Source organism: Chiroxiphia lanceolata, chromosome 31 (assembly GCF_009829145.1).
Source record: "Chiroxiphia lanceolata isolate bChiLan1 chromosome 31, bChiLan1.pri, whole genome shotgun sequence".
NCBI lineage: Eukaryota > Metazoa > Chordata > Aves > Passeriformes > Pipridae > Chiroxiphia > Chiroxiphia lanceolata.
Window position 1 is genome coordinate 86,948 of NC_045667.1, and position 11,666 is coordinate 98,613.

Below are 11,666 nucleotides of genomic sequence, written 5' to 3' on the forward strand. Positions count from 1 at the left end.
ATGTCTCTTCAGCCACCCCTTTGTATCTTCAGGGCTGTCACCAGGCAGCTCAATCCCATTCCGGGAGGGACTGTGGAAGGCAGAGGTGCAGTCTGGGAGAGAAATCCATGTTTGTTCTCCACTGGAGCAGAAGCACCTGATCATTGCACACCCTCCACAGACAGAGCCCTGTGAGCACAGGTACACAGGTACACTGTGCCCCTGTGTACCTGTGCATCCAAGGGAGCATCGGTGTGGGCACAGAGAAGAGCACACCTGGACTTTGATCATGTGGTTTATGGACACACAGGTTTCTTTTGACACAGGGGGATGGAGATGTCTTCACTCGAGTGCCACGGCACAAAGGGAAAGCGAATAGGGACACGACACTGCACAAAGGGTTCTGACATGGTAGAAGGTCAGGGTGCAATGGCCACTTTATTGAGGGGAACAAGGACTTATATAAGGTTCGGGTAAGGGGAGGTCTAATAACTAGGGCGGAGCATGGGATTGACATCTCAGGGGAATAACAGGATTGGGGAACACAGAGAAAATGGGAGGAATTTAGGAGTATCTAGGGAAGGGGGCCAATGGGAGTTCATTCTGCACTGCGGCACCCATCAGCCAATCAGTGAGAGATGAGCAGGAAACCAGGGGAAAGTAAGGGGGTAAACAACTTTTGGAGGGAAAACGTGAGGGCAAGTCCAGACAAGCCCTGAACAGTACAGACCAAGGGGATTAACATAGGGATGGTTGTGGGGGTACATTGAACACGGTAATAAACTGGGGAATAACATGAAAGTCCATCAGTTATTAGCTCCTTCAGGCTCCATATAAGTCTCTCCAGGCTTTGAATCTCTCCCAATCAATTTGATGTTCCTCCTCACTTGAGGTGCTCACGTGTCCATGTACAATACAGGGAACAGATTTGATCTGGATTTATCCATCAGACATTGCCAATACATGTGCAAGTCACAGAGATCCTTTGGGTTCAAGGCATTCAGAACATATTTCTGATGGGTGTGGGAAGGGCTGGGCATGGTGGAAGGGCTGGGTGGGGACATGTTGGCATGGCCAGGGCTTGGGGGAGGTGTTGCCCTGCCAAGCCAAGCACTGGCAATTCCCCACCAGAACTGGTGCAGACGAGCCCAGGGGTTGGCCCAGGGCAGGTTCCTGGGGACAGGGACAAACCCGCTGGGAGCTGCAGGGATGTCTGTAAACCCCCCGTGCCATGGGGGGTGGAAATGGGGTTGGGAAGGGAAAGGGGGAGAACATGGTGAGAGGAGGAGCTGGAGGAGCAGCCCCAAGGCTCCCAGTTCCCAGTCCTTGCCCAGCCCAGCAAAGGCCAAGCAAGCCCAGCCTGGGTCCCCCAGTCCCGTTTTCCCAGCTCAGGAGCTCTGTCAGAGAGAACAGGCCGGGCTGGGCCATTCTCCCTGGGCACTGGACGTGCTGGAGCGCTCCCTGGGCTGGCTGTGGGAGGGCCTCACCAGGGCATAGGTTGTGCTGCTGTTCAGCTCTTGCACACGAGGCTTCAGAGGGAAAAGGAGAGCCCGTTATTTCCCCTGCTGGTTGCAAGCCCTGCACAAGCCTCTGGCTCTGGGCTGCAGGAGAGCTGCATAACTAGGACTGACTAACATGGCAGCAGGAATAATGACTAATTGGAATCACTATTGTGTTTCTAATTGCTTTTTGTTGTTGTTTTTGCAAAACTTGGGTTCTTTATCTTTCTTTCCCACTTGAATATACACAAATTTTACATTAGGCATTTACTTGAGAACCATTTTTAAAGGGAAAGTGCTTGCAGAAGAAAACAAGACAAAATAATTTACTTTTGGTAAAAAAAAATCTTATAAATATAATTTCCCCAAGTGGTTCCCGTTTGGTTTTGGTGGGGTTGGCCCTTTGAGACTCCCCAGCCCAACCCACCTGCACAGACCCTGATACCCATCCCCAGGGCCCTGCTCCCTGCTTTGGCACCAAGGCTGTGCCACAACTCACCCCTTTACGTCCAACGTGGGCGATGGTGGAGTCTGGTGGGGGGCAAAAAGCACAGAGTGAGCCTTTGCTTCCTGTTCTGGGAGGGACAAGCCCCACCCTGCCTTTGAACAGCAAATCCCCCGGGGTCAGCACTGATCCCCTGCCCTATTTGCCTGTAACCTCACCCCACTCCTGGCAGCAGAGGAAGCTGCCCTTCCATCTGTGGATGCAGAGCAGGGATGGGGTTCTGTGCTCACCTTTCCTGTGCAGGCAGGAGCTGGGCCCTGTGTGCAGGGAAGAAGCTGGGGAGCAACAATGTGGGGAGAAATCTGCCCTTGTTCAGTGGGCAGTTGTTTTGCAAATCCTGCTGGGACATTAATTGCTGGGATTGCATGTGGAATTGGGAAAGGCACTGCAATGAGGGGAGAGATGGAGAGGATGGAAAGGGGATTTGGGGCAGGTCCCTATAACTCAGTGCAGCTCCTGAGGCAGTGCCACAGCTGGCTGATGGTCTCAGGGTTGCTGGTGGTGCCAGAGGCAGCCAGGACACAAGAGGGGGGTTCCACAGACAGAGGAGTCCGTGTGTCACCCAAAGGGAGGGGTTGGTACTCACAGTGCATTTCATTGTCCTCAGTCCCTTTAGCCTCGTGGCTCGGAACTTGCTGCTGCCTGGAGAGAGTTGGGGGAAAGGGTTTGGGGGTCTGTGTCCAGACCCTGATGAGCCCTTTGGAGTCATTGCCATGGATGATGTTGTCTTGCACCGGGTCCATGGCTGGAGTCAAGGCGGGGCAAGCCCTGCTCCTCCCTGCCTGCACCATGGGGGAATCCACCCATGGGCACACACCAGGCTGCCCTTGCCTAAGGACCACCCCAGGGGGCTGGAATGCCCCGTGTCCATCACCCCCCAGCCCCACAGCCCACAGGGATTGCTGCTCACCTTTGGCATCTCTCTCTGCAGGCCCCTGCAAGGAAAAGAGAGGGAGAGGTGGGAGGCAGAGTTCCTGCACAGCTTTCCATGCTCTGGGCTGTGCAGTGAAGATGTTAGGCTGAACCTCCACACCTCACTGGGAGAGGAATTTTTTAAGCCCAGCCTATAAAACAGTGAATTCCATTTCCCAGCCTGGCCTCTCTCAAGCTCTCAGCAGCTGTGCACAGCCAGAGTGTGGAGGAGCTGTGCTGGCTCCACTCAGGCCAGCTCAGAGACTCAATTCTTGTGCCCACAGGATGGCAGTCAATGTGTGCCTGGGGCAGGGCACCCCTTTGGTAAAGTCTTGGTCATCTCAGCAGCTTTACTTGCCTCATTTGAAAAAGGAAAGACCTGAGAGGCTCAGCTTCCTGAGAAATGAGGTGAGGATCCAGCCATCCTAAACCAGCACACGCCAGACAGCAGCAGCCCCGCATCAGGATGCAATTTCGGCCTCAGATTTACTCCTCAATATCCCCAAATCACTCACCTTTCCTCACAAAACAGTAGGTGGCTGCAGCCAGAAGGAGGAGAAAGATGGTCACCAAGCCTATCACGAGATGTGGGGAAAAGGTCTGGAGGCCCTGAGGTTTCATGGCTGGAGGCAGAAAAGTTGTTGGGGAAGAGGGGCAGTTATGGGAAGTGGCAGCAGAGAGCAGGATATGCCCTTAGAGCCAAGCAAGATCCCAGCTGATGAACCTCCCAGTGTCCTGGGCAGCCTTGGCCCAATGCTGAGAGACAGTGGGTGGGAGGGGGAGAATCACTGACCATGGGTGGCTGTCCCTGCCTGGGAGCTGGACCCACTGCTTGGGAGAAGAAAGGCACAGGCTGAGAGCCTGCAGCTCCCCCAGGTACTGCACAGACTCAGCCACTGTGGGGACCCCGTGGTCCACTATCTATCAACTGTGGGGATCAATAAATGAATGCCCTGCCCAGCTGTGGCTCTGCATTAGATGTGACACCACCACTCTCCCCTTTCTGTGATGCTGGGACGGGAGAGGAGCAGGATGCTCTCCTGGGACTGGGAGGAGTGTCCCTGGTGCCAAAGGCTGTAATGAACTGCCCACTGACCCCCAGCATCCCAACTGTCTGGGGACACGTCATGGGGAAGGGCAGGGTCTCCTGCCTCACATGGGGTCTGGGGAGTCTGTGATATTATCCTGCCTGTTCCCCAGTGCCACAACTCACCCGTGACACTCAGGTTCTGGGGAGCACTGAGGGCTGAGTTCCTCACTCGGTTGCTCTTGTCCTTGTGCTGGTATCCACACGTGTATGTCCCTGTGCTCCCGCTCGTCATAGGGAACAGCATGGAGTAGCTCCCCTTCTGCTGCTGGGCTTTCAGGCTGCTCACCTCTACCCCGTCCTTGCAGAAGATTATTCGGGTATCAGGAGACTTCCAGGCAATCTGGCACTGAAACAAAACCTCTTCCCCCTCCTGTGCAGCAATGGGGGTTATGAAGAGGTCAGGAGCTGGGAGGTCACCTGCAGAGACTGCACAGAGAGTGACTGAGATGGTGTTACTGCTGTCGGGGTGGAAAATGCTTCATATCTGGGAAGGGAAGACCCCCTCTCCAAGGGGTCACACACACTGGGAACAAAGCCCTTCTCCCTTCCCATCTCCCACCCCACACACCTCCCTTTACAGGACCTGTCCCTGTGCTCACCATCCCCTGGGGAGCTGCAGATATCCTGGGCCATCACACCGGCACCTGCACCGTGGGGCACAGAGGGTTTTGGTCAGAGGGGCAGCAACCCAGCTCAGCACCGTGCCCCTGTCCACATTCCCACTGCTGAGTCTGTGCTGGGTGAGCACCTTCCACCCATGGGGCTCCATCCTGCCTCTGCCTTGTCACCAGGCTTGACACCTCCCCAAGCCCATTTTGTTTGGTTTTGTGGTTCCAGGTGGGTGCCTCTGGCTCCCTAAAGCACTTCAGCATCTGCCAAATCTCACACCATGACCAAAATACTTAGCATGGATTAGACAATGGTCTTAGATAGACCATAACATATTTTGGAGAGAAATTTAATACCTTTGGAATGTACTTACCCTGAAGGATGTTTCCAAAAATTTAATGTGAGTCTCTAAATGTGTCCCGAGCAACTCCTGTGGTCAAAATTGTCTAGTCAGGGCTTGGAGCCATCTGGTTTATTGAGAGTTGTCCCTACCCAGGAAGGGTAGAACCCTTCCAAGCAAAACCATTATTCTCCAGTCTTGAGCAAATTTTGGATAGTCAGTGAGAAAATGAAAATAAAGGGCTTTAAACAACCAAAACCAGTGACAGTTGATCCCAGAGAAAAGAAGACATGGGAAATGTGTGGAAAACATGACAGTTTGGAAGAAAAATGCAAATGATAAGCCAAAAACATTTTTAATCCTCTTTTCCAAAATGCCCCCAAGCGTATTGAAGAGAGAGAAATTGAGGGGGATCAGAACAGCGCCCTCAAACACTTCATTATGAAGGAACAACTGTTTCCTACCACAGAGATGTTTTTTTGTTTCAACCCAATCAAACCAATGAAGAAAGGCCAGGTCTTGTCTGTCCTCTACAAACAGTGTAAGGGCAGCCTGGGGCTGAGCTGGGCAGGTGGGACCTGGAGGGCTGCAGGCACCTGAACTGCAATTTCTTGTCCTCTGGCTCCATCCCTCTCTCTAGAGGATGCTGTTGATGCCATCAATCCTTGCCCAAACTGGCAGGGGGATGTGTTGTGTAGCTGGACTGTTTTCCCTTGTCAGGGATGCAGGATTCATACAGGGGGAGGAAGCTGTTTTGGGACAATTTGGGGAGGTGGTGTCAAAGCTCCTGACCTGAGCTCACCACCATCCTGTTGTGGGTGCCTGTGAGTCTGGAAAAGGGTGGGGGGTTGGACACAGAGGTGCAGGAGGAAGGTGGGAAGTGTGGACTGGAGGGCTGCTGAGCGGGGCAGGACAGGGCCCATGCTGGGCACAGGACAGGACCCGGGGAAAGAGTGTGTGGAGCAGCCGTGCAGCAATGAGGGGCAGAGCTGCTCTGGGGAGGGCAGGAGGACAATTGCTTCCTCCAGATCCCATGGACCTCTGAGCAAAGGGGGTGATTTCCAACCCCTCGGAGGGAGTTTGGTTCATGGTGTGAGACTTGGCAGATTCTGACGTGTTTTAGGGAGCCAGAAGAATCCACCTGGAACCACAAACCCAACCAAAACTGTCTCTGATGCAAGCAAGCTTCTTGCAAAAGGCTCCTTTGCTGTGGGATGGCTTGAGCTTGGGGTGCATGTTGGGGGCTGCTGATAGATCCCAGGCCCCCAAGTGTCCCACAGCCAGACACCTCCCTCTCCAACCATCCCAAGAGCCTGGGACGTGCCATGGGACAGGGCAGGGTCCCCTCCCTCACACGGGATCTGTGGGGACTACAAGAGTTGCCTGCACATGCCCCAGTGAGTTCCATGTCTCACCTCTGAAACTCAGAATCCGGGGAGCACTGAGGGCCGAGTTCCTCACTTGGTTGCTCTTGTCCTTGTGCTGGTATCCACATGTGTATGTGCCTGTGCTCCTGCTCATCATGGGGAAGAACATGGAGTAGGTCCCTTTTCCCTGTCGGGCTTTCAGGCTGTGCACCTCCACCCCATCCTTGCAGAAGACAATTCGGGTATCAGGAGACTTCCAGACAATTTGGCACCAAAAATAAACCTCTTCCCCCTCCTGTGCAGCAATGGGGGTCACAGAGAGGGCAGGAGCTGGTAGATCACCTGGAGATATGGCACAGGGATGGACAGGGAGAGTGTTACTGTCATCAGAGCTGGCCAATGGCTTGGATCTCAGCAGAGAAGAATTTGCTCTCCTGGGGTGCACAAAGGGGGAACAAAGCCTTCTCCCTTCCCATCTCCCCTCCCTCATAACTCCCTTTATAGGACCTGTCTCTGTACTCACCAGCACCTGGGGAGCTGCAGATGTCCTGGGCCATCACACCGGCACCTGCACCGTGGGGCACAGAGGGTTTTGGTCAGAGGGGCAGCAACCCAGCTCAGCACCGTGCCCCCGCCCACGTTCCCATTGCTGAGTCTGTGCTGGGTGAGCACCTTCCACCCATGGGGCTCCATCCCAGCTCTCCTTTGTCTCCTGTCTTGACATCTCCAGAAATCCATTTTGGTTCGGATTTTGGTTCCAAGTAGATGCCCTTCATGCCCTAAAGCACTTCAGCATCTGCCTAGTTTTAGACTACAACCTGAATCTTCTTTAAGGGGTGTGAAAGTACACCCTTTGCTTGGAGGTCCATGGGAGCTGGAGGAAGCAATCCCAAAGCAGCTCTGCCCCTCATTGCTGCACAGTTGCTCCACACACCCTTTCCCTGGGTCCTGCCCTGTGCTCAGCACAGGCCCTGTCCTGCCCTGCTCAGCAGCCCTCCAGTGCTCAGCCCCAAGGCACAGCCAGCCCCCAGCTCACCCAGCACCAGCAGCAGCAGGAGGAGGAGGAGGAGGAAGAGGGGAAGGAGGAGGAAGGCTGGGCGAGCAGGAGACAGCCTGGCACATCCCAGCTGCCCCAGCATTGTTTGGGCACTGCAGGAACAGCCTCTCCTGGAAGTGTCTGCTGTGGGCTGAGCTCTGCACAGCGCTTCAAGAGCTGCCTGGCCCGTGCCTTGCAGAGCACCTGGGACTGGTCCTGCTGCAGGTCTGTGGCCGGCAGGGCCTTTCCCACGAGGAGGGGCTGTGGTGAGTGGGGGCCCTGCCTCAGCCCCCACTGCGGCCGCTGAGCCTGCAGAGCCCCCGCTTTCATTTCCGGACACTGCGAGCCCGGAGCATGAGCCATGTTTGCCTGTCCCTCTGGGGCAGCATCCTCCCTGCAAAGCCCTCCTGCCCCTTGGCCCCCACCCTGCTCTGCCCTGCTCTCACTGCTCCTCCCAGCTCTTCTGCCACATGGAGCCAGGGGACTCTCCAAGGGAAAACTGGCCATGGGCACAAGTGGCTCCACAGCTCTGGGGGTGGTAGCCAAGGCCATGGGGGCCTGTGTGGACAAGAGCAGCTTCACGTTTCCACATCCGTGTTATTTTGTGGTATTTCAACCTCTCCACACAGAAGGACAACATGGCAGGACACAGAATCCAGGAGGTTCCTGGAACTTCCTCCTCCAAGTGATAGAGAAGCCAATGAGCAGTGGGGCTCTGCTGGACCTTCTACTCACCACCCACAAGGCACTGCTCTTCTGCCCACCAAGGTGCCTCTACAAGGGCACTGTGACCAGCCAGCCTGTGCCCAGGGACCTGCCCTTGGCTGAGCATATCAAGTCTGGCTTTTTCTATGGGAAACCTTTTGCTGCCCTGAGTCCCCCTGCTGCTCATTTGGCAGATGAAGGCAGGAGACTGGGGACTGAGAAGGAGGGAAGGCTCTGTTGTGTCTCCCTAGTGAGTGCTTTAGTTCATAGAAGTGGAGACAGGGCTTTGCTGTAGCTCTTGCACAGCTGGAGCTGCAGGTCCTGCACATGTGTGTCACACAGGATTTGAGAGTCCAGGGCTGCAGGACCACCCTGTGGTGGTTGCACTGGCAGAAGAGGGTCACATTTGGTGCAGCCCGTGCACATCCCTGAGGCACAAAACAGACACAGTTCAGAGCCCAGTTACAAGTGAGTTGTTGCAGAACAGATGAACAGAGAGCAAAGGTGGGGTGTGAAACGGTGCAAACAGTGTTCAAAACAACTGCCACCAAAACCTCAAAGCACTGCGGGAGCTTTCATCACAAATGGCCTTGACTTTTTACACCTTCAGCCAGTACAGAGATGTCCCACCTGATAACTGATATTATACGGTGTTTTTGGAGCATGTTGTTCTATTGCACCTCCTTTATCTCAAGGCAAAATAGCTGCTTATTATTAGTCTGAGTTTACAGGTCAGGAATATTCATGGGTAGTAATTCTTACTGAGATTTTTAACAACTAAATCAGCATTAGAATTGACATCCCTAACCTGTCTATGAGGCATCTCAGACTGGAGGAGCAAATCCCATTTTACATCCTGGGGTTAAACCCTGAAATCTCTATCACCACCTCACGACTTTATTGTTCTTTCTCAAGGCATCTCTCATCCCACCCTACTCAGGTCCCCATTTTATTGAAAAATATTAATTTCCAGATTTTGAGCACTATTTGCACTCATGCACAGGTGTGTTTAATTTCACACCTCTGTATTTTGGGGTCTCAGTCTGTAGAAGTTCGGCTGGGACTTGGTTTCAGGTCTCATCATCTTTGCAAACCCTATGGCCTGACACTGGTTATGGCCATAATGCAATTCCAGAGGCAGTGGCTTCACAGAGTTATTTCCAGTCTCCCCTTTACCCTATAGCAACAAGGGAAAAAAAATCTCTGTGGATGGATTTTACTCAGCTTGTTCTAATCTTTGATCACCCTCATGATAAAAAGCACTAAAAAGTTTTCCACACATTGAAACAGAATTTCTCATGTTGCAGCTTGTGCCTGTTCCCTCTTACCCGACCAAGGTACATCTGCAAGGGATGTCATATGGAGAGAGAAATGTAGCAAGGACAGCTACATGAGCAATGAGCCCCAGACTGGTCCCTGAGACAGACACTGTTACCTGGGCAGGTGATGGAGTCTCTGTCCTTGGAGATCTTCAAAACCTCTGGATGAGGTTCTGCACAAGTGGCTCCAGGTGTCCCTGCTTGAGCAGGGCGTTGGACCAGATGACCTCTTCCGACCTCAATTCCTCTCTGTCTCTAGGAGGATCAGCCACCAAGTCACAGGAGGGAGAAATGCTCTAAAAATTATCCGAGTCTTCCAGCAGCACCAACACTTCCCAACACAGAGAGCCCAGGGAATGCAGGGGGCTGGGAGGTCCAGCTCAGGAAAAATGAAATGAAAGCTGGACATAAAAAATAGGAAGCAACACACAATTCCCTTAATGACTTCTCTTGAGGACACTGAAATTTCAGCTCCTGTATTTCTTCAACTACAACCAAAATTGCAGACAAGACACTATAATGATTTTTCCAAACACTTTTGAACATCTTCCTGACTTCCATATTTTTTGTTGGTCAATACTTCACTACCTCAGAAGGATTCTGTGCCTCTGGATCACACCACTCATCTTCTTATGCACTTTCTATCACCATGCCTGAAAATAAACAGCCAAGGGGAAGCGAAAGTTAAACACACATGGGAATTGGTACAGATCCAGCTACCTCTGACTTTGCAGATTCTGAAATTTGTGGTTTGACATTTCTTGGGCCCTGTACAGAATCACAGAGACAGAGAGAAGTTGAGGCTGGAAGACACCTGGGGAGATCATCTGGTCCAAACCCCCTTCCCAAGCAGGGACACCTGGAGCCACTTGGCCAGAATCTCACCCAGAGGGGGGAATTCAGAGGAGCAAAACGTTTCCCATAGCAAAAGCCAGCCTTGATATGCTCAGGTAAGGGCAGGTCCCTGGGCACGGGCTGGCAGAACAGCAAGTCTGTTGCGGCTGGTGAGTAGAAGGTCTAGCAGAGCCCCACTCCTCATCAGCTCCTCTATCCCTCGAAAGAGGAAGTTCCAGAAACCTGGTGGATTGGTGCTGTCCTGCTGTGCTGTCCCTTCAGCAGCTCTTAGAGCTGTTGAATTTCACCAGAAGGTCCAGACCCTGTGAATGTGAAGCTGCTCCTGTCTCATTCCCTTGTCCTTCCTGCTCAGATGGCCTGGAGCAGAATCCCACCGTAATGTCACCTAGAGCTCTCCTCTCTTTATTCCTAGCCCAGGAGCTCTCCCTTGGCTCCTCATCCATCCCCAGGGGAGCTCCATGGACTCTCACATAACAAGCTGTGGGAAACGACTGGATGGTAGGCCTTGAATTTGAGCAGTTGCAGCTGTGAAGTTGTAAGGAATGTAAACAATCCAGGATGAGAAAGCAGAAAAGGAGAAAAACTGCTGTAAATAACAGGTGCTGTTTTTGAGATTTGCCAGCACGTGAAGAAGCGTCGACCACCTATCAAAAGATGAGTTTAGGCGCGTGAACAGGAGCACCTGACCAATGAAATATAATATGCTTGCACGTGGACAGAGAAAAAGAATATAAATCTAAGCCTATTGTAAATAAAGTTGCCTTGTGCCTTTGCCTGCCTAATTGCTACCTGAGTGCATTCTTGACCGTTGTCAACAAGTAACTTTTCATCGTCGTCTTCCCTGCCTGTCCTTCCTAAAATCCTGTATGGCTCCAGTACAAAAGAGCAGTCAGAGGAGCCATTGCATCACATCTCCCTGATCCCAACAAGGCCACATCCCTGAAACCACACCCAGGTCTCTGTCTCACCCTCTTTATTCCCCACAGGGGCTGCATTAGTGGACAGGCCCTTCCCAGAAGCCCCTCAGCACAAGGACTGCCCAGAAAGGGCTTGGCGGTTTCTCCACAGTGGAGCATTGTCAGCACTTCCTGGGGAAAATGCCATTGCTGGAGGTGACCCTGCTGGAGCCTCATCTGGATGTGTTTCATTTCTGTCCCATCACCCCCTGGCCTTTGCTCATCAGCCCAGTCTGTCACTCCCTCCCAGGACAGTCAGTTCATCTCTCCTTCCCCCATCATTCCCAGTTTCAAGCCCTCTTTACAGGCTCATCCATTCTACTGGAAGAAGTAGCTTTGTCCTGCTTGGTGAGGTGGGTCCCAGCTCTGCCCAGTGGATGCTGAGCTGCAAACAGTGTCCATTGATCAGAGAGCCCAAAACTGTTGCCCAAATCAGCATCACAGCCAGTTCTTGACCTGTGACATCAGTTTCCTCTTCATCTCCTTTCCACCTT

General features: G+C 52.9%; 1 protein-coding gene across 1 annotated transcript; it reads right to left on the reverse strand.

Moving 5' to 3' along the window:
* Window positions 1-1,433: 1,433 nt before the first annotated feature.
* On the reverse strand, window positions 1,434-7,943 carry LOC116800110. Its single transcript, XM_032713689.1, has 8 exons — window positions 7,784-7,943; window positions 6,825-6,869; window positions 6,350-6,643; window positions 4,109-4,402; window positions 3,411-3,518; window positions 2,570-2,625; window positions 1,978-2,009; window positions 1,434-1,508 (listed from the first exon to the last, which is right to left on the reverse strand). Exons 1-8 carry the CDS (start codon window positions 7,887-7,889, stop codon window positions 1,490-1,492), a joined length of 954 nt encoding a protein of 317 aa, XP_032569580.1. The 5' UTR covers window positions 7,890-7,943; the 3' UTR covers window positions 1,434-1,489.
* Window positions 7,944-11,666: the final 3,723 nt, after the last annotated feature.